The 23556-nt window shown below is 43.7% G+C and overlaps 1 protein-coding gene across 2 annotated transcripts in view; it reads right to left on the minus strand.

The window, feature by feature from the left end:
* The window catches only part of USP4 (ubiquitin specific peptidase 4), a 32065-nt gene extending 12910 nt beyond the window's left edge, over positions 1-19155 (minus strand). Inside the window, exons 1-13 of one of the 2 annotated variants that reach the window (XM_062500978.1) lie at positions 19033-19155; positions 18755-18912; positions 18353-18483; positions 14776-14902; positions 12695-12840; positions 12462-12523; positions 7101-7244; positions 6339-6456; positions 5092-5265; positions 4328-4486; positions 3281-3505; positions 1682-1765; positions 1221-1315 (exon numbers count right to left, since the gene is read on the minus strand). In XM_062500978.1, coding sequence (XP_062356962.1) covers positions 1221-1315; positions 1682-1765; positions 3281-3505; positions 4328-4486; positions 5092-5265; positions 6339-6456; positions 7101-7244; positions 12462-12523; positions 12695-12840; positions 14776-14902; positions 18353-18483; positions 18755-18912; positions 19033-19139 — 1730 coding nt within the window. In that variant the 5' untranslated portion in view covers positions 19140-19155. The remainder of the gene's footprint in view (positions 1-1220; positions 1316-1681; positions 1766-3280; positions 3506-4327; positions 4487-5091; positions 5266-6338; positions 6457-7100; positions 7245-12461; positions 12524-12694; positions 12841-14775; positions 14903-18352; positions 18484-18754; positions 18913-19032) is intronic. The other variant, XM_062500979.1, reaches the window with a different exon arrangement.
* Positions 19156-23556: the final 4401 nt, after the last annotated feature.

Here is a 23556-nt window from a genome sequence, read left to right on the forward strand (position 1 = left end):
CTCCTCTTCCCTGGAAGGCTATTTCTAACTCAGGTCAGTTCAGTCACAGTGACTCACAGCAGCACCTCATTTACAGTTTCCCTGCACATAAAAAGAAGTGGCAATTGCAAAGGAAAATACACTTGGAGCTGCAGGTCAGCCAATACTTGCCCCACACCCCAGAGCAGGCTTGATTTAGACATAGTTGTTTTCTGTGGAGGGATTTACAACGTGTTATGCCTGTACGACAGCAGAGCTTTTTTGCAATTACCGCTGTAGCATCATGCTTCTTGTTTTTAAAATGTTTTCCTTACTACAGAGACAGACAGACTTAAAAACTAACACTCTCTAGAGATTTCACAGAAGCCAAACATCCTTCCCAGGGATCCTAACTGGTCACACAACTGAAGACAACTCTTCCAAAACTCCATTACATCTCAGCAATAAGGTCACAAGAGACAGCATGACAAAAGAGCACCAGTGTGCCACAGCATCCCACCCCATGAAAGGTTCACATGGTACCAGAGGATGTGAGCACATGCCTCCACACAGACCCAACAACTTAATGGCAGCAACAATCTTGCACTGGAATGTTCTCACATTTCAGCTTCAATAGAGGAACACGACCTTTGCTCTCCTCACCTCACCAGACATCAGAGGTGACTGGAAATATCTCACACACATGTAGAACATCAAGCACAACCAAATCCTCAGCTTTGCCCTGACAACCACAGTTCAGATACAGCGTTAAGCACCATTAAGAGTCTATAAAAAACACCCAGTCATGGTGCTCTAATAACTGTGATGGATTTTGGAAAGGCAGAGTACAACAGCTTAGACTTCATACTATCCTAGTAACAGCCCAAGGCTTTTGGCTGATTTGGAAAACACAAGAACAAGCCTGAGCAAAAACTAAAAATGTCATTGAGAGCATAATTGTAATCCAGATACAATTATGTCCTAAAGAGGCTTGTAGGAAGTTCTAAATTGCCTAACACAGACCAGACTAAAAGTTCATTATGACCCAAGGGCCATGACCTCCAGTGTTAGAAACATAACAGCTGAACTCTGCACATGTCAACCTGCTGGTAGGAGCAGGGCTGCATTACTGCTAAGTCATGCAAAAGGTCTCCAAGAAGGCTTATGTACTTGTGAGGGGACAGGAGTCAGGTTTTAGAATGTGAAACTAAAATGAATGTTTTGCAGTATTTTTCACACGTGGCATTTTCCCAGTTACTCACACAAAGATGTCGTCTTTTGGCAAGATATGATTCAAACCTTCATCCATTTGGAAGATTTTGTGGAATCGGTGATTATACACGTCTGTCACCACCATCTAGGACAGCAAGTGAGATGTGCAAAGTGACTATAGTCAAAGTTTACATAAATTTATGCAAACTACCTTTAAATTCAAGCAACAATTTATTCAAATTCTCTGTCACAAGTGTCAGCACACCAGCATCAGTTGAACTTTACCTTTCTGTCCCTTCTCTTAAACCTCCCTACTACAATGGAACAATCAGAATAAACAAAAACTGTTTCATACATCTTTTTAATCTTACAAGCAATGAATAGCATTTTAACTTGCTTCAGTTTTGCCACTAGCCCATCAAGTTCAGTTTATCACCCATATAAAAGGTAGGCCACCAAAATGCTTCAAGAACAAACATTTATCAAAATTACTGTCTGCATTTATCCTTACATTTTCTGCAGGAACACCAGAGAGCTTGGAAAGTGATTCACACAGATCTGAGATGGCCCCCATCATTGGCACCACAACTCGGTACTAGAAACAAAGATAATGTTATGTTTACACCAGGTAAAACAAACCCATGCAAGGCAGAGAGACAGAAAATGAAAATAAAATCTTAAAACTCTTAAATCTTTAATTTACAGGAGTTCTGTTGAAGTTAAGGTCATAACCACACACTTCAACGTCTTCTTGATCTCAGCTTTACCTTACAAAGCAGGGACTTGGAGGGAATGAAAGCCATGAACAGCTGGCCTTCTGCTGTGATCAGGCTCAGCAGCAGTAAAAACCAGGAACAAAATAACCACCAGACACAGCAGCTTACTCAGAACATAAAATTGCTGTTTGTTTCTGTAATAAAAAGCATCTTAGAGCCATTCTTTTCAATGCTGCTAAAGGTCAAGGCAAAAATCTTGACAGACATGGAAATATTGCCAATTAGTTCCTCCAAAACTGCATCCAGTCACTCTGCTTGGGTGCCCCAGCTTGTGCTTCTGTGACATGTATCAAGCACAAGGCTACTTTAGGGATGTGTGTGTCCATTTGAAAATAAAGTGGGGGGCAAATTTAAAACAAATCTATTGAGGAGGCTGAAAAAGCTAACACGTCATTTTTCTTTTCTTTTTCCCCCAAGAGGAACTGGTTTTCAATTCTGTTTGAAATTCAGAGGCCTTACCCACTTAGAATCACAGAACCATAGAATATGCTGAGTTGGAAGGGATCCACAAGGATCATCAAGCCCAACTCCTGGCCCTGCACAGGACACCCCAAGGATCCCATCAAGCACCTGAGAGCATTGTCCAAACATTCTCTGAACTGACAGGCTTGGCTGGGACCACTCACCTGGGGCATGTGCTCCCGGGCTCAACCACCCTCTGGGTGAAAATCCTTTTCTGATATCCAACCTAACCCCCTCGAGTCAACTTCAGGCCCTTCCCTCACATCCTGTCACTGGTCACAAAAGTGAACAGGTCATTACCTGCCCCTTTGCTTCCCTTTGTGAGAATGCTGAAGACCACAGCGAGGTCTCTCCCCTCAGTCTCCTCTTCCCAGGCTGAACAAACCCAGTGACATCATAAGGCTTCCCCTCCAGACCTTTCACAATCCTCATGGCTCTCTTTGGACAGTCTCTGATAGATTCATGTCTTTTTTGTATTGTGATAACCTAAACTGCCCCCAGCATTTGAGGGACAGTATCGTCCTTTGACAGGCTGGTGCTGCTGTGCACCCCAAGGCACAATGCAAGTTACATTTTTACATTTTCCAAGGTAACACGAGGGAAACAGGACAGTGCAAGCACATTGCAGCTTTCAGGGAGCAGGACATCACACAGGTCATCTCACCACAGGAAGCTACCTCCAGCTGAACATGACCTTAGTTTCACAAGCCAGGATATTACAAAGTCACTTGTCACATCCCAGACTTTTCATTAGAAAACACATACTACCTCACTCAAAGGTGGACATCAATACCCTTTATATTACTTTAAGAGTCTCAACTTTGAAAGAACTTAGATGACTTAAATAAATTTGTGTCTTCAGCATGCCTCACCTGGACAGGTCTGCGCTGTGGGTCTGCATATACCAAGGTAACTTCCATGAGACGATCCCTCCTCAAGGGCAGTGGGAGAGTTAGGTAACAGAAGGGATCAAAGGTCACAGAAACTTTAGAGCATTTGGGACAAACAAGGGTAGACTTGAAAAGACCATGAAAAATATCCACAATGATGGAATCATTCCTCAGCCTATGATTCTCCCATGCCTCTTTTGCCACCTCCTATTAAAAAAATTAAAAATATATTAGAAGTTATTTCTTGAAAAGTTTTCTACAGTGGGGTGAGCACCAGGACCAAAGAAAACTGGGAAAATTCACACTGATAGATCCATCTCATAGGGAAGGGGTTCTACCAGTATGTGTATGACCAGCGTAACACACTGGGATTTCTTCTCAGTGAAAGTAAGGCCTAGCATCAAGACAAAATTAATCTGTTTCAGCTGAGTTTGATCAGGTATTCCTCGGCGCACACAATGCCAGAAGCATGAATAGAGCTGAGGGGACAGTGACAGAGTCACATGCTGCTCTTCAGGACAACCAGATAAGCTCCACTCCCCAGAAGGAATGGAGTGCTGCCTCTTGCTTTGGAAAGGCAACTGAAGTTACAGCTTTCAAGAAAAAAAAAGAGGTTTTTCTTCTTTTAAAAATGATGACCATGTTTCACAAAGACAGTCTAAAAGGAGACAAATTACAATTCCTTCACATGACAACTTATGAACTCCTCACCAAAAGGCATCTGGCATTTGTCTATTCAGGGCAATGAGAGGCTGCTCTTAGCATGAGACTTTTAGTGTCAGGAAGAAAACTGAAAACAATAAACTTACTAGGCAGCCTCTATCAGGTAAACCTCATAAGATAATTACTTTTCTGTATTTATGCAGAGTGCCACAAGGCATGACAAGGTTGTCTTGTCGTGTGCCAGGGACACTGCTCTGTAGGAAGGATGTCTGTGTGGCCTGTGAGCAGGAAGTGTCCCAGAACCCAACTAAAATGCCCTGGCAAGCACCACCTGCCCTACCCTTAAGTAAAGGGCACTTTACACACCGAATCAGGTCTGCCATTGGCATCCTTCAGCTCCAAGTAGGGCTTCTTCTTCACTCTGTTCAAATCCTCATGCAAGCCATCTAGTAGAAAAGCCAAGAGCTCCTGGGAATCCTGCTGCTGGTATCCTGAAAACTGAGGAGCAAATCGCCCAACCTGTGTCTGAAACACAAAGGCAAGAGTGAGGGGATATAAAACTCTCAGGTTGTGGCTTCTGCAGAGGTCAGCTCACCACTACCTTCTGTTGGCAGTAGGCCATGGTAAACTGGATGCTAATGCAGGAAAAGGTTCCAGAACACTTTCCCCAGCTATTTTCAGTATTTCAGCAGAAAGCAGCTCTTCACACTGAAGCAATGAGAGCATTACATCAATAAATAGAGTTATAGACAAGGGGATGTGTTTTGATCTTCACTTTATAAATTTTTAGATTTGTAACTTGCACATCTCTTCTCACTGACCCAAGTTCACAGCTGGCAACTCATATGACCTTGCCTAGTTTGGCAGCAAAGATCATTCTGATTCATCTGTAAACAGCTCTCAGGCTGGGAGGTCATTTACTAAGTAACATTAAAGAGCAGTAGCCAACTCTGAGGAATGACACTACTCACTGCAAGTTCCTCCCTGTACCCCAAATAGAATTCACAAACCATGAAACACTGGAGCAATTCTGTCCTTAACGCCTTCAGAACATCAAAATATGTGGAAGGCACATTGGCTTTCACTGATTCTTCTGTCCCAGAGCTGTGCTACAGGAACATGACACTTACTTTAAACATACGTGGGGCCACGTGGGACTGTCTCCCAGACCACATCTGTTTAATGAGATCTGCATAGGCTTCTGCAATTTCTCCCCTCATCCCCAGTGGGTTGCTCTGATTTATTTCAGCTTCATATTTATCTTCCAGGAAGTAGTCAGTCAGAGGAGGAGTATTGCTCAGGCACTGAAAAAGTATTAAGAAAACTAATTTACCGCACAGGACAACAGGTATGTGTGACAATTAAACAACAAAACTAACTTTCACATCAAAACGTGTACCAAGTTAACTGGTGAGACTCAAGAACTTGATTAGTAAAACAAAAGAAGAGAAAAAATTAAGGCAGAAATCTGCATTTGAAAGACTGATACCTAGAAAATTAAAGCATAATGGTAAATGCAATAAAGAAGTAATTGGTCCTTAACATGACTAGTTTGCATGATAAATTAAGACTGAAGTATGTTGGAATTAAGTCACTTTGACAATAAAAAAATTTAAAGTTGTCTCTTAGCTAAGTCCAAGAAAACAGGGTGGCTTAAGCCATGACACAGCTGAAAATAAAGTCATGTTGAACAAAAAGCAGGGCAGCCCAAGTTTATTCTGGTGTCCTGAATACCACATGCATAATGCACTACAGTTATTTTAAGACCTGTTCCAGATTTCAATGCCATCACAGAGTGATTGAAGCAATTTCACAGCACTGGTACTGCACTAGAAGTTTGCCCATACCTTAAATCAAAGTTCATATAATTTGGCTCATATTCTGTTTTAACTTCTTAGCAAAAAACTATCCCTAGCAAGTTTTTGCATTCTTTAAAATGAAGAAAATAATCCTAAGAAATTAAGTTTAAAAGTAAAGAAATAATTAATAGCTTTGCATCACTGTCCCAACCTTAACCTTGCACAATGAACAACCTTAACACCTTGCACATTTTTGGCAGGGCACAGCACTAGGACCTTATGTTACAGTTATCTGTTTAATACAAGTTCCCCATGCCATTTCAGATGCCACATATTTCACTCAGTCCTTAATACTGTAATACGTTTTACAGTACTAATGAGCTAAACATAAGCCAAACTAAACATGATTTTTTGGTCTGTTTTTTTTTTTTTTTTTGTTTTTGGTTTTTTGGTTTTTTTTTGAGGTGTAGTCTCCTCAGAGACTCACATTAAATATTCTTTTCTTTTAACAGATCTTAAATCCACAATATATATGAGACTGATCTTTAATTCTAATGAGGGCTCTTTCTAATTCCTACCTGTAATGCAGAATTCATGAAGCAGGTGTTTCCAAGGTTACTGAGTCCACAGAGTCCAGGTTGTGACAGGGAAGCATTGTCCCTGCAATTGTAAGAGTTACAGACAAATCCAGAACCTCTGGAAAAAAAGACAAGACAGTGAACTCCACAATGAGCTTGCTGAGTCTCAATATTACTTAAAAGTAACATCAAATACAAATCAGAAAACTGTTCACTGAAATTTTTTAACCAAGCTACCTGTTTCTGCTGCATCATAGGGACTAACACTGAATACCAGGAACATGAAATGTATGTGCTAACTTTGGAAACATTAATCCTCACAAAGTCTATTATCAATTTATGGTTCATAACACATTCATTTCCCCTGTCTGTAAGTACACAGCACACTATCCTAATGCAACAAGAGTCTATATAATACACTTTGGGAAATAATAAGAAAATTGTCATCTGCACCTGGAAAGGTTTCTACCACAATGGCAGACAAACTAAGTAATATAATTCCTTCCCTCATGCTCTGAGTCACCTCAAAAAACAGGCAATGCTCTAGCAGTTAGTAAGCTCTGGAACATGCACTACTTTTGCAAGTGAGCAAGGAACAGCAGAAGGCAGTGGTTTCAAAAAGCAAAGTCTGATAAACAGGTACACAAGAGTAGAACTCCTCTAGCTCTAGGGCACCATCACACTCCTTTTCTGTACAGGCAAGGATGCATGGGATCACTCACATGAAGGGTGACGAAACGAAAAGAACATTCCTGCTCTTACCCCCTGCCCAGGTGGGAGCTGTTCAGTCCATAGGAGTTACTGCTATCACCATTAGTAATGACAGAAGTGGCAGACACTGAGGAATAAGAACTTGCTGATGATTTTGAAGAGGTAGTAAAGTTTCTGCTAGTTGCAGTGCTTGATCTGGGAGAAAGGAAAAAGAAGTAGAAACAGTGCTACTACCTTTTTATCCCCAGTCCCACCTCCCACAAAACTCCAAGGACTTGCTGAGCTATAGTTAGCTACCCCACAGAGAATTTACTGCTTTGATCTTTTTCTGATCACATTTCCAAACAATTGTCTGGAACAGAAACATCAGGGAAAAAAGTATCAGAAGTAGGAGCAACAATTATTGCTTAAAGGCAAATCTGGGTCCCAACCAGAAATAAGTAGCAATTCAGATTGTGTGAGTGAGAGGGAAGCAAGCTTTAATTTTAGGAGTAAACCACCTGGAAATATGCCAAGCAAAACCCCCCAAATCTTAAGACCACAAAACACTCTACCTGCATTAAAAAGTGACCAGGTCAGTCCTTCCCTACCTGAAACTCAGACCATCTATTCAAACACATTAATCAGGAAGAAGACAACCAATAAGGCACTAAAACTTAACAGTGTCCTGTCATGATCAGTTCCAAAAAAAAAAAAAAAATCAAAACCACAAGATAGTACTAATTTTGACACTAATTAATTTCTCTGTAGTAAGAGCTGACTGGGATTTGGTCTAATCTCTCCATCTCTGCCCAAATAAATACACAAAACCAAAAGCAAAAAGGTGCAGGACACTGACAGCCATGTAACAGTGGTTACTACCCCAGCAGACAGCCAGCAGAGGACAGGGATATCAAGTTTGTTTGTCCATTTGTTCTTTTTTATTGTAGCCCTCATTATAAAGTGATACAAACTAAAAGCAGATATTCATAGTTCAGATGGTACTAAAAAAATGTGCTGGAAAACTTCTGTGAGGAAAAAACTATACAACAATGAACAAGCCATAATGGCCATGACAATGCAGAACAGCTGGACAGCCTCAACAGTTTGGAAATATAATAGCAGTAAAACAAATACAGAAGTAAACAAGTAACAAAAGGAGCTTCCAGATGAAACGGGAAAACCCCAAACACAGTCCAAACCTGAAGCATGCTAAAAAACCTCACCAGCCAGCACAACAAAAAAGGTACAGTGGAAAGTATCCTAGAAAGAATGAGATCTACCAGAACAGCTGAGAGAACCATTTCTGGGACAATACACAACATTCTGCTGTTACATGTTGGAGGTGAATCTTCAAGATTACCTGGACACCACAGTGCTATCAATGGGAAAACAGAATGTCTAGACTATACAACAATCATCAGACTCATGCTCATACATGTGGGTTTCAAGGGTCAAGAATAAAACAATTTAGGTAACAACAGCATGTAAATCCAGCAAAAACACATTTTAAAATGAAGTAGTGAATTATCTAGAAGCATAGGGGAACAATCTAGAAAATGCAAGACTTGAGAACTGAGCATCTCTGCTTGATACATCTGATCTCCCAGAGAGAGAACAGAGAAACTCAGAAAATCACATGAAGAAAATCTATTGGTGAAATAGGAAGACAACCTCCTAAGGGATTTCAAGATTCCCATCAGAAGCATACAGACAGTGTTTCATCAAGAGCCACATGGCAACTAAAGAGTTTCAAGTACTTCAACAGCATCCTACACAAACAAATAAAAAGCTAAGAATTACAAAGGAAGATAAAAAACAGATCAGAAAGCAAAGGTAAGACACAAGTCAGAATGGAGAAAAGTCTACCCACAAAGTCATCCTGGATCTTGAGCAAATTCCAGCTAGAAAATTGGGACCGTTCATGTAAGTAGCAAAACAAGAAGAGCAGTTAACAGTTTTCCATGTGAGATTAAAAAGCAGAAATCAAATATATTTGGGAAGATAAAGAATTCTACATATTCCTATATTTTAGAAGTTACTCATCTATGTGTAACTACTGAAGAAAGGATTTCCTAAGGATGGCTGCTTCCCCTCATTTCACAAGATGTTCACAGAGGCAGCCATTGATTCCAGGGGAAGGGCACAGAGAACAGCTAAGAAAAACATTTTTCTCTGAAAGTTGCCCACTTTAAACCTGGAAAGCAATTGTTAATGACCCCACAGTACTGCAGGCTCTCAGGACAGCCTCGTTCACACACAGAGCTGACAACAGAAGACCTGGATGCCAAATATTTATCCCCAATGCCACAAAAAGGGTTTCTGTGAACATGCAGACTTTGACTGGTCAAAGGCATGTGCCCCCACTATTGCCATCTCTCTCACAGTATGTGACTGCTGCTCCCTCAGAAATGGAGGCCCCAAGACCTTGCTCAGAAGTAAGAGAAAAAAGTTATTTCATCTCTGAAATTTGTGACTTGGAACCTTCCAAAATGTTCTGGCCTACTTGGTAGGTTACCACTGAAACACAACTTCATCTTCACAATACTGAAGCACATTGTTCCCATCTGCAGGTAAAGACAGCTGCTTTAAGTCTTGCTACAAAACTTGTCAAAAACCCACACAAACGGCAAGTAAGGAGAAATTTGGAGACTTAAGAGGACAAAGAGGATAAAATCAAATCACTCTGAATTCATAGGATTGTTAAGTAAAAAAAAAGAAACTCCTAAACAACTTGAAAAAATATTGTAAAAGGCTCTCAAGCAGTTGAAAGACACAGAGAGAAAAAGTGTTTCAATTCAGCTGAGGCCACCTTCAGAGCACAGAGTAGAGTCAGTTCTCGTCCTTTACACAACCAATAGTAAAACAGGAATTTTGTGGCAAAAAGTTTTTGTCAGAAACAGATTAGTTGGGATTTTATTCAACTGACAAAGCAGAGGCCATAATGGATACTCATTTAGAAAGTTCTTATATGCAAAAGCCTCCATAACTTATGTTACATCCTCAGGGCTCCTCTGCAAGCCTGGCATCTGCTGCAAACTCAAGCACTTCCAAGCCATGGAATAAAGATCTGAACGCAAAATACTTAGCCCAGTTGCTGAAGGGGTCCTCTGAAATCACACAGTGTCAGCACACAGTGCCATGAGTAAACAACAGAGAAAATGGAAGAGGAAACAGCAGGAAAATTCTACCTTCAACCAAAGAACCAAAAGGTATTTTACTGCTGCATATTGTAAAGGGAGATGCTAAATATGACTTCACTCCAGTTTTCTAATACAATACCTGATGGAAAAGATATTGTTTTTAAAAGAACTAGCACAACTCCCTGTTTGCTTTTGCTAAGAAAATTATATCCAGGATTAAAAAAAAAAAATGCATGCTAGGGCTGAAATGGAATTCTGCTAGTTCAGGACTTTATTTTGGGAGTCTTGTAAGTAACAATTTAGGAGTACTAAATTCCACAGACTCATTGATATAATCTCGCTTCAGAAACAAAGTATGCCTCTCGTTTTGAAATTCCTAACATAAGTATAATCCATTCTCTTTTCTGAAACTTTGTCTAGAAGTAAAAGCAGTTTCAAACTACAGTAAGAAGAAAGCATTTTGCTCTTTAGAGAGCAGCAAACTAAGAAACAGCAGCAACCAAGCATAGTCTGAATATATCACCCAAGGACTGCTGTGGAGTTTAAGAGCATTTTTCCTGTCAGCCAGACTGATGGCTAGGGAAACATAAGGACAGCTGCCAAACCTGTGGAAAAGCTATTTCCTCTGTTAGGGAACCAGTGTCTCCAACAAGCAGCAAATGGTGGGGAAAAATCCTGACAACACAGAACCACCCACCCCATGGTCACTGCACACACACTCTGTGAGTAGGAAGGACATGAACCCCCCAGCTTTCCAGAACCTCTCCTGACACCTGGGCAGTGATGCAGGTGCTCACCATTTCTCTGTCAACAGCAGAGAGCTCCACATCCTGTTTGGATGTAGAGTCATCATAACTCTAAATTCGAGAAAAACTTCCTCATATGCTATCAGTAATAAACTGGTGCAGCCCAGAAAAAAAAAAACTCAAAATATTAAGTTCCCTATGTATTTTCTGGAGCTGAAGCAAAAGTTTGCCTGAGACAGGACGAAGCACAAGACAAAGTACAAAAGAACATATAATCCTTGTATCACCAAATACAACTCTTTCAGCCACCATTATCAGCATCAAGTCAGTCTCACAGGTTTCATGCTATAATAAGTAAATACTTTTATGTCATTAGAAAACATTAATCTACATACCAATAACCACTTTCATTTATCTGTTACTAGAGGTTAAATCAAAGCCTTTACATATCAGACCAGCTGCTGAAAAAGGACTGCTCTGAGGCCTGAGAATGCTACACAGCTCCTTTTTAGCTTTGCTTCAAGTGGAAACAAATGGTTATGACCTGGTTTTGCACAGCTGCCTCTCCCATCCTGACTGTCAACCAGGTACATGATATGAATGTTTAGCTGCTTTTCACATGATACTCCTACAGAAAGTTCACTGTAATCCCATGGCCATTCCCTCATCTTTTACACAGTATGATCTCTCCAAGTACTGTTTCAAAATAGGTTTCACTGACCTATCTGAAGAACTCTTCATATTTAATACTTGTGTATCTTGATTTCAAATGAGATCACTTGGCATCAAGTTCTGTAAGTTAACTGTATTGTACAGAAAAGTATTTTCTTTATCAATATCAAGGCTGATGGCCCCTGGGATGGAATCGAGTAGGCATCAGATGGGGAAAGTCATCAAATTCTATCTTCCATAGCAGGACTTAGTATAGGCAGTTCCTTTTCACTGCAAGCAACTTCCATTCTACACCATTCACTCTATACACATCATGTTTCACCAAGCCCTGCAATTACCCATCTCTTCTCTAAATAAGACAGCACTGAGAGAATCTGTGTCACATTAACAGGCTTCTGTAAATGTCTCTTGTGGCAGGGGTGTTGGTCAGCTATTTCTATACCGTTTTTAAGGAGGTACTACCAGAACTCTGAGCATTCACTACTAGCAGGTTTGGAAATACACTCCAAGATCCTTTCTGTTTACAACAGCAAAGGACAGATTGTTTCACTGCGCAGTGTGCAGAGGTGCTTTTTAAGCAGACTAGTTCAATGCAAATAGCACTTTTGTCTCCTAAGCACTATAGAAAACCTAAGTTATTTAATCCTCATACAACCTGTTTGAAACAGGTTTTAAAACACATCCTTCCTAAGAAAATAAACCAGCAGCAGAATCACTGAAGAATATTTATATTTGAGACTTTGTCTCCTTCAAAATAACCAAAACACAGAAAGCCACAACAGCCAATGATAATCAGGCTTTCACAGAGGTCGCTAAAGCCTAGCAAACAAGCTGCATGAAATAACAGAAACCTTTAGAACATGTTTGCTTACTTTGCCAGGCAATGCTGTCCAGGCCACTTGCCATCTTCATTTTTCACTTCTATTAAAACAATCTGAAAGAGAGTGCAGGTAATAAAGGTAACTGCAAGTCTGTTACACATTTTGCAAAAGCACTAGCAAATCCCATTGTCAATGTTTGCTCAAAGTACATAAAAGCAAGTGAGAAAAATACACATCAGCAAAAGCACTACATGAAACAAGAGAGAAAAAGTTATGCCCCTTACCTGACCCTGACAGAGCCCTGCATCTTGCACTGTGCTATCCAGCTTGCTGAGCTGCTCGTAAGTGTTACTCATATATCTGTTCCATAGCCTGGTTTCCTTCTCAGCTGGGATATTGAATAGTTTTCTCATTTCTTTCTCAATGGTAGCTATTCAGGAGAAAGAAAAAACACCAAAATTCCTAAAACATGAGTGCTTTTGAAAAAAACACTAAGACATTCAGTCAGCAAGGACATACATCACTTATCCTTCAAGATCTTTCAAGTAGAAAATATATTATGTAAGTTGTAATTGCTCATATAGTTTGTCTAAATTGAGTCTGAAAGAATGAAAAGCTTCTGTTTTTAGTCATGCATTTGCCTGTCAAGCCCTCAAACCAGTAATACACAGAATGAGAACTTTCTGGCCAAAGGCCAACTTCTCTTCATCTGAAAACAAATGTTGAAGTTTTCAGTTACTACTGTCAAGTTGCCCATGAAGATGGTATGTTAGTTTTGCATGGCCTGATCTTTGGTAGTGAGGGGGACACAGAGGTGGCTCCTGTGGGAAGCTGCTGGAAGCTTATACCCTGTCCAGCAGAGTCAAGCAATCCCTGATGGCTTTGAAGATGGACATGCTGCTGGCCAAGGCTGGGCCTCTTAGAGAGTGTGGTAACACCTCTGTGATGACATATTTAAGAAAAATGAACTGTTGATAGTTTACTTCTAGTCAGAGAAGAGGTGAGAACACGTGAGAGAAACTATACGGAGACATCAAGGTCAGTGAAAGAGGTGCAGGAGGTGCTCCAGGCATCAGACCTGAGATTCCTCTGCAGGCCATGGTAAAGCAGCTGTGCCCCTGCAGCCCATGGGGGATGCAGAGGTTCACCCACAGCTCATGGGGATCCATGGGGGATGCAGAGATCCACCCCCAGCCCATGGGGATCCATGGGGGATGCAGAGATCCACCCCCAGCCCATGGGGATCCATGGGGGATGCAGAGATCCACCCCCAGCCCATGGGGATCCATGGGGGATGCAGAGATCCACCCCCAGCCCATGGGGATCCATGGGGGATGCAGAGATCCACCCCCAGCCCATGGGGATCCATGGGGGATGCAGAGATCCACCCCCAGCCCATGGGGATCCATGGGGGATGCAGAGATCCACCCCCAGCCCATGGGGATCCATGGGGGATGCAGAGATCCACCCACAGCCCATGGGGATCCATGGGGGATGCAGAGATCCACCCACAGCCCATGGGGATCCATGGGGGATGCAGAGATCCACCCACAGACCATGGACCTATGCCAGAGTGCGTGGATGCCTGGAGGAGGCTGTGATCCAGTGGGAAACCCAGTGGGGAGAGAGAGCCCCTGCTTCCAGGCTGGAGCAGCCTGTCCTTGGAGGACTGCACCCTATGGAAGAGTGACCCCACATCACAGCAGTTTTGGGTGGACTGTGTGCCCATGGGAGGGGGCTCACGTTGCAGCAGTTTTGGATTGGACCCACACTGGAGAAGTTCACAGAGAACTGTCTCCCATGGGAGGGACCCCATGGTCTTACAGGGGAAGAACTCCTCTCCTGGAACAGCAGAAGTGATGAACTGACCAAAAACCCCCGTGCCCTGTTCCCCTGTGCTGTCAGTGGGAAGGAGGGAGGAGCAGGGGGAAGAAAAGGTGTTTTTAAGAGGTTACTTCACTTCTCATTATCCTCCTCTGATTCTGATAGTAATAAATTTACTTTGTACCTCTAACCTGAGCCTGTTTTGCCCTTGTCAGTGTATTCTCACGGTCCTTATCTCAACTCATGAACCCTTTGTTATTTTTTTTCTCTCCTCTGCCCAGCTGTGGCAGGGGAGGGTGAGTGAGCAGTTTTCATGGGTGCCTGGCGCTTGGCCAGTGTCAAACCACGACAGAAGCTTTCTTCAGTTTAGTGATGTAGACACAGGACAGCTGACATTCAGCATTTTTACATGTGAAAAATATAGCAATGAGAGAGAGAGAAAAAAAGGCAGATTTTCCTCCAATCTGGAGGTTCTGGAGAGGAAAGATTATCTCTTGAGACGGTCTCAGAGCACAGCTTCATCTATCAGAGAACTACTTACCAACAGTATCTGCCTTGCTGAAGTGGCAGCTGATGACATTGTCAGGATCACTGCTCTCACACAGCTTCAGCTCCAGGAGATAAACTTCAACCTTATAGTGCTTCACAAACAGCCCATACTCCACCACCTGCACACAGGGAGCAAAGCAACACAAAGCTGCAATACTGAGCAGTCCTCTAAAGTACACAGTTCTAAATACTGTGAGCCTTTTGCAGTATTGACAGTCAAGCCATAAACTGAACACTGACTCACTCCCAGATTCAGCCACCAACTTGTCCTGGGGTTTTGTTTGGTTTTTAAAATGGGAAATCCCAGTGCTTTCCTTCCACAGTGTAAAGTTCCAGAGGTTCATCATCACAGTTGAACTGACAATGTCAGCTAACTATTAATGAAAAATACTTGATAACACAAAGCATTCTATAAGAACATCACCTTTTACCTCTAGTCTTTGGCTAAGTTTTAAAAAAAAGAAATCAGGCTGGAACACTGGAGCAAAAACTTCTATCAGAAGACAGCAAACCAAAGTATTAACTATTTTTCTGCATGGTTCACAGAATCTGTCTCATTACTCTCTCCCATCAAGAACAGAAAAGTACCTCTGAAGTTGTTTTGATGACACTGCTTTATTTTAGAGTACTTTTCAAATCAATTTGGCATTTGAGAGAATATTCCAATAGGTACATTCACTCATGCCACTAGCTTCCAGCATATTTTTAAAAAAGCTTCCCTAGAACTGGACACCATTCTTCACCTACAGATCATAAACTACACTATGTCAGAAAGAAAAGCACATTTCACAGGCCAGTTATGAGACAACTGCAATGTAACAGGAGTAAGAAAAAAAAAAAAGAAAACTGCACACCTCAATTCTCTCCAGAGTGCTTGGCATCCACAAAGCCTCTGAAACTAAGATCATATTTCATTTAAAAAGCTGATATAATTTTTTAAGAGTAACGGTGAGAGGCATTTGGACAATGCCTTTTATTTGCTTTAACTTTCAGACAGAACTGAACTGGTCAGGCAGTTGGATCAGATCATTAAGTCCCTTCCAAATGAAATATTCCATTTGATTCATGTGACACCAGACTTGGTATGATCTACACCTAGCATCTTACAGTAAAAGCTACCCAACTTTGGAAAGAACCAAATAATTAAGACCTAGACTAATAGTGACAATTCCACTAAATTATGCTTTCATCTTCTGAGGATTGTTGCCTTTACAAGGTTGTATTAGATACGCAAGATGCTTTAAAGGTAAATAATTAACAAACACATTTGGAAATATCTTCAGTGCTTTGCTGTTACAACAGAAAGTAAAGCTTCCTGTTTAAATAGCTTCTTGACAGCCAGAGCAGACTTTTTCTAAGAAAGAAAATAAACCAAGTCAAAAGCTTTCCATTTATTTTTCAGAATAAATGTCACTAAACGTGACTTCCTGTTCTCCAGTATTCTGCAGTTAGAAACAAATAAGAGCAATATTCAGAAATGAAAGTAACTCTTTCCAAGAAGTTCCTGATCAGACCATTGTGTCTATTAAGATGGAGGAATAGTCTCTAATCACCTCCAGATGTCTTTTAAACTGCATCTCACCAGCTTCCTTGTTCTCTGCCAAACTACAACTCAGGTCATGCCACTGGACAGCAATCTCAGCACAACTCAGCCACTGAGTAAGCACATTAATACACCTTCCAGTGGGACTCTAAAGATGACCGCCCAAAAATATGGCTTGAGACTATCAAAAGAAATCTGAACCATAAATAAATCTAGCCTAATCCTCCTGTACTTGGCTCTGATCATCAAACACAGAGATGGAAAAATATATCTTTTATAAACCATAAAGATGCCTGAAAATAGTTTCCCAGATCCTACTTTTATGGATATTTTAATGTATGAATTACAGTTGATCCATCTTTAGGAGAAGTCTTAAAGCATTCAAGAACCACAAGTTTAAATGCCTGACTTTTAATGCTGTCTGGGGAATACTGTAACCAGATCCTGCCCATATTCTACTCACGTGCAGCACTGCAGCTTCTGTGTCTCACTGACCTACTGGATTTTTGTAAGAGGCTGTTAGATCCCACAAACCTACTATTCTGCTATATTTTAGCATCTTCTTAAAAATAAAAAACCCCTTCAGTTACCAGACTGACAACAGAGACTGACAGTTTCACAGCAATTCAAAACTTTAAAAATCTACTCCTAACTAGACCCAGAATAACCTGGCATGTTAGGTCTGTAAAACAGCACATGCTCTGAACTCTACCCCCTTGGTTATTGCACCACTGAAAGCAGCATCAGATACCACAACAAAAGAAGGCTCATGCAGTTAGGCCCAAGTGTTTCCCCAATAGCTCCCAAATTTCTTGTCAACCTTCAAACTTTTCAGCAAAGGGAATATGCAATAACATGCCTGGTTTGGTGAAAGCAATCAGCCAGTTCACAAAGGAAAGCTCCCTCACTTGGACACATTCTGATCAGTACCAGTTCTCCCTCTCAGCAGACTTGTAATTCCTCAAGATGTTACATGTTTCTCTAAAACCACATCTCCTTTACATGCTGTAATTATTTTCTCCTCTCCTATTTCTTGCTTCCATGGGAGTCCTGTCTATTCAGCTGAGTGAACCTGAGGACACCTGGGGTCCTGAAGACATCAGAATTTCTTACTACATGCAATTTCTAGCCCACACTGAATGACAACATTCCAGTACCACTGATCAGCACTTCCTGATCTTAGGTCCCTTCTGATGCCACGTTTTCCTAGGTCTGGCACACCTTGGAGTAACCCTTACTCACAACATAGTGCTGCTTAAGCATAAGTGGTGTTAATTCCATACATTATATCAACATTTGGTGTTGTGATTAGTCTTTTAATGAACCCCACAGACTGTCATTGTTCAATTTAGTCAGTACAACAGCCTACGACTAAAATAAAAACAAAAAACCTTTTACCTATACATATAAAAAACCCAAAGAAAACAACCAATCAAACAAAAACCACCAAAAACCAAAACAAAAACAACACTTGCCAATTTCACCTTCCAGAACAGGTTACATACTCAGAATGCATAAACGACTGCATCTGTCAACCAAAAATTACTTACAGGACAAAATGATATATCCACCTCTTCATAAAGATTTTAGAATCACACAATTTTGGAAGAGAAAAAAGAATCACCTTAGACTCCAGAGGAAGTCCCTAATCCATCTGTACTAAAAGACTCATTCTGTCCTGGAAGATAAACAAGTTTGACCAACAACATACACTTGTCCACAGAGTACAAACTATTCCATGCAATATAAAAACACTGTACTAGTCCAAAGAATCATAACCTGAACAAGGTTCAGGGTTTTTGCCCCAAATAAACCATCAACTCAGAACCCCTGAACATTCAGTCTTTTTGGTTGAAATACAGGCAAGTTGCTCCTTCTGACAAGGCAAAAAGACAACACATTACTGTCTCTAAACAGCTGCTGAAAATCCTGTCTTAACGGACATCTGGCAAAATAAACCGCTTAGGTTTGACAGAGATCAAAACATGAAACCAGGAGGAGGAGAAGTTGATTGAGCCATACTTACTTTTCTCACAATAGGCTGCTGCCCGTCTATGCAGCCATACCATGCTACTAGTTTGTTCCAGGCTTCGGTGGGTACCAGCACGTAATCCAGCTCATCAATGAGGTGTTCTTTTAGACTCTGAGTTTCTGGATCTAAAAGGGAGACAGACGACAAGAGAGTAGGGCATTAAACAGCACCTTTTCTTCTTCACACCTACTGCCAGGACACCAAGAAACACCAGCGCTCCCAAGGAGGCAGAGCCCGGTCCCCTCACGCACAGGGCGGTGCGGCCGCGTCCCCTTCCAGCACTCGGTTCGAAAGAGAAAGCAGCGCGGAGAAGTTCCCCGGCCGAGCCCGAGCCCGAGCCCGAGCCCGAGCCCGAGCCCGAGCCCGAGCCGCGGCCCCGCTGCCCGCAGCACTCACCGCTGAACAGGCCCGAGTTGTCGATGGGCCCCGGGAACAGGCCCGCGTTGTCGACGGGGCCCGGGAAGAGGTTGGGATCGCCGGCGCCGAACATGTCCCAGCTGTCAAAGCCCACATACTTCTTCCACTGTTTGAACCACCGGCTCTCCACCAGGTACCTGCAACATACGGCACCGCCCGGCGCGGCCCCTCAGCGGCGGCGGCGCGGCCCGGCCCGCAGGCCCCGCCGCCCGCAGGGGAGGGGGACGCGGAGGGAGAGGAGGCGCGGGTGTGCTCACCAGGACTCGCCGGGCCGGAGAGCCGTGGCCAGCAGCGGCCCCAGCTCCGCCCGCTGCTCCGCCGGGTCCGGCCGGGCCCGTTCCCCGCCGGCCGCGGCCGCCGCCATTTCCGTGCGCGAGACCCGGCGCGGGCGGAGGTCAGAGAGCGCGCGAGAGAGCGGGTGGGCACGCGCTGGGCGAGTGGGAGGGGCCGGCCCCACCCGCGCGCGCGCTCCGTGACGAGGGAGGCGGGGCCGCGCGCGCCATGGCGGTGGCCGCCATGTTGCAGTGGGGCAGTGAGGGCAGCTGTGGGTTGGGTTGCTGCCGCGCTGAGTGTCTGTACGGGGGGCTGCAGGGAGAGCTCGAGGAGCAGGAGCGCTCAGCCCCGCGGGGATTGACCTCGTCCCTGAGGGGGCCTTCGTGGTCGAGTGGGCTCCCGGACCTGCCTCTTTTAAGTCCTCAGATAAAAACACTTCTGCGAACACTCTGCGCTGTTCCGCCTCTGCGGCAGCCCCAGCCCAGGCTTCCCCAGACCTGCTCGGGGTGGGTGCTGCCAGCCCACTGCTCTGGGCTCCAGACACCGTGTGCTTCACTTTCTCACCAAGAATCTTCTCCCTCAATTATGGTTCAATGAAGATCGAACCTAAATTGAAACCTTAAGTTCTTCATAAAGATTTTATTTTTCTCAGGGCAGTCTCTGACAAAACAGGTGGCAGAACCATTCGGTTGGACTGGTTTCAGTTTTAGACGCTCCGTTTTCTCACGTGGAGCACACTGCTGAGGGCATTGGACTCCAAATTGTTACGGGAATAAACAGGAGAAGGGGTGAGTGTGACCGACCGGGAAGCGCTCAGGAGTATATGGGTGTTGTCTCAGGAAAGAACTGCTCGAGGAGATTTAGGCACTGATCCCTCGAGTAGCATGTCCTGTGCCGTTCAGGGAGCTTGTCCTTGAGACGGAGGCGTCTTGGGAAGAATTTTAAAAATCTGCCTTAAACCAAAAGGATGCACCAAAAAAAATCCCTCTACTTTATGTGAAGAAAAGGCAGGGGTGATGTGGGGGTGCTGTGAGTGCCTGTGCTGGAGCACCATGGGCAGGTGGGGTCTGCCAGCCTGGCACTGCTACAGCAACCGGGGTAACGTGATAAAAGCCTTTTATCTTCCTGACAGCAGGGAGAGTCCATTCAGTTAACATTGAAAGAACCATTTTCTCCTTCCAGTAAGAGCTGAGTGTTGTTCAGTTTTTCTCAGAGGGCAGGGCCCCTTCGGGCTCTAAACACTCCCTATTATGGCAAGGCTGGGTGTGTTTTTAAAATGAGTCAGCTATTCTGAGATAGTGCATGTGTGGCTGACCTCACTCTGCTAATGAATTACTGACTCCTCATAGAAAGTGTGGTAAACAATTAAATGGTTTATTTCAGGCCTTTCTGATTCAGTGCAAGAAAAATATGTTGTTACAGTTTCACTGTAGACTGAGGTGTCTGTATTCTACCGTCTCATCAAGCACTTTCCTTTCAGCCACTGACTTCTACCCTGATCTCCAGCTCATCCCAATGACTATGAAAGTGTCACTGACAGCAGCAAAGCCCCCCTAAGTACCACAGGACTGGAGGCAGGTGTTCCCAGCCTGCTTTATGATGGCAGTGGTCAAACACAGTGACCAAAAGCTGCTGAGGAAAAAGGGAATTTCAATAGCTGAAAGAACCTTGTACAGGCTGAATTACAAAGGTCTCAGACTCAGGCTGAGGGCACTTCTGTTGAGTAGACACTTCTGAACACCACATCTCACCAGCCAGGATTTCAGCAGATAGCCCAGGGGTTGGTGGGCACAACACTAGGGAATCTGGGAGAGGGAGAAAGGACCAGGAAGGATATTTTTTCTTGGAACTAGTTAACGCTCCTGACAGCTTCAAAGATTGGAACTTGTTTTAAGGATTTAAGAAGTTGGTGGTAACTATCAGGGGGGAAGCTAAAGGGGGGAAGAAATAAATCACTTGAAGGGGGGACAAGTAGGGGACAAGCACTTTCTAGGAAGGAGAGAATATATGAAACTGATGTGCAGAAGAATGGAAAAGCAGGAGCACTAAGAGTGTTTGCAATTAAAGTGTCGTGTAGGAGTGTGTATGTGACAGGAGATGTTGAAAGGACAACATTCTCAAGCCACAAAAGTAACCGACTGTGCTAAAGTAGTATTTATTTTAAGGTTTCCCTCTGAGTCAGTCAGTTTCTCTCTGGAATTACAGAAATTACAGAAATAGAACTGGGCTGGTTTATAATCCCTGAGGAATTGCCTGGGATTCTTCATGCCTTCCCTCAGCACAGAGCTGCTGCCTGTGGTGAAATGTTCACCTCCTCTCATCACGCCACCAGCCAAGGTTTGGGTGTGAGATCCTGTGTGGGGACCATGCTCCACTGTTCCTGTCACTGCCAGAGAGCTCCAGCTGGTGCCCTCTGTGCTGCAGCCCACTGGATCCCAGAGCCAGCTACTCCAGGGGATGCTGAAATGAGACCAGGAATAACAAGGCTGGGCATCTTTCAGCTGCACTGCAGAGTTCCTGCTGGTGTGCTTACATTGGGATTGTTCGTTTTCCTGATGGCATGGCTCATTTTTGTCCTGGAATCACGTCACTGCACTGCTTCTGGCATGGCTGGAGCTGTTCTGGAGCCGTTGCTTTGTTTTTCTGCTAGCACAGCCCCAGTGGTCAGAAGGTAAATAAATCCCTTGGCCATAGGCACAGAATAAACACAGTGCAAGGTGCCTTTCTCTACAAGCAGGCTCGGTGACAGACCCTTTTTGGCAGGATTGGAACTGCAGCAGGTGTTGGGGTCTGCTCCCTGTACTGTGGGCTTTGTCCAGACCCAGAGGCTGATTAGGAGCAAAGGAGGCCCCATACAAACAGCTGGGAGTTTGGTGAGTCAGGAATGAGGAAGTGCCACAGCTCACATTGAGAAAGATTTTTCAGTGCCCTGAGTTTCTACCGCTCATGACCCCCTGTACTGTCCACCTATTTCGACATCCTGAATTAATGAGGGAAGTAGAACTAACTGAAAAAATAATCCCCTACACCATGCATCATCTGCTGCAAAGCTTACATAGCTGCTGAAAACATCCTGGTTTTTTTCTATGAAGCTGTTCTTGGATTTAAGAAACAGCCCGGTGAGGATTGTGCAATCTGAGTTCAAAGCTCAATGACTCAGGGGTAGCAGCAAGCAGGGTGGTGCTGGTTGGAGGATTTATCCATGCTCTCCTCAACCTTGAGTGATTCTTGGATATAGGTAAAGTAACAAAGCAACTGTGAATTTGTGAAGTGAAAAGCTACAAACAAGAAAAAAACCCCACCAAACTCTCAAATCCTGGGTGTTTTTGTTATTAAAACAGTGCACTAATGCTTGAAAGTGTTATGCCTTCCCTTGGAGAGCCCGTTTCTAGTCTGGCTTAGGACTCCTCAGTCCCACACCAAGTTTATACTCAATGCTGCAAGGCCTTGTGACAAGTGGCTTGTAATGAAAATGTGCTCACAGAGCAGTTTAAGGAGTGAAAATATTCCTGTAGAAGGAGTTGAGCTACAGGGCAAAACGATGGTGAAATTTGGCACAGGCTCATGATTTTCCACAGGAAACCAATCATAATTCCAGGATTGCTGAGCAGGACTGGTATGTCAGAATTATTACTGAATCATAGAATCATTAAGATTGGGAAAGACCTTAAGATCATTGGGTACAACTGTAGCAACTTCTCATTAAGTACTTCTCAGCTCCCTGGTTAGCAGGAGTTAAAAAACTGTCAGGGAAGAAGTGAAAAGAAAAAGGATGTATTTCCTGGCATGTCTGCACTTGGGAGTGTCATATGCCCAAAGGGAAACAAGGACACTCTGAGGCAGGGCACAGTTTCCATGGGCCAAGTGGTTGAATGGGGTGGTACTGCACTGGGAACATGAACAAACTGGTTTGTCACATGATTCCCTGCATCGTGAGGTGCTGGGAATGCACAAAGGTGCTTCGGGTCTCATGGAAGACTGGGCCAGCATGTGAAGATCTGTGTTGGGCCACCACTGATGCAAAATGGGATAGAGCCAGTAAGGAGGCAGTGGCTCTGGGACAAGGGGAGGGACAGTGGGTGCTGCCCCTGGTCTAGGTCCCCCCAGGCTGCAGGATCGCTCATCTCCTTGCCCCAACAGTTATTAGCCTGTTGTGTCCTGTTGCTGGTAGCCACACTGGGAATTCATCAGCCGGTGTAAAATCACCCCCTGGTCATGTGTGCCAGTGTGTTCCCACTGCGGGGAAGCCTTAAGGGAGGTCAGTGAGCAGTGGGGAAAGGTCTGTGTGTTCCCTGCCACCCTCCCTCTCTGCCAGGCTTGTTACACATGGGGCAGGACCCGGTACTGACTGACAGCTTGCAAAGCTCATGCCCTAAGTTTAGTGCAGCCTGACTGCAGGGCCGTGCTCCAAGTCTGCCTCTGGGAGCACCCACATAGGCTAATAAACAGGTAACAGACCCACCACGTTTTACCCAACTCACCCAGATTGATCAAGCCACAGCCTTAAA

This window comes from Cinclus cinclus, chromosome 12, assembly GCF_963662255.1.
Source record: "Cinclus cinclus chromosome 12, bCinCin1.1, whole genome shotgun sequence".
Taxonomy (NCBI): Eukaryota; Metazoa; Chordata; class Aves; order Passeriformes; family Cinclidae; genus Cinclus; species Cinclus cinclus.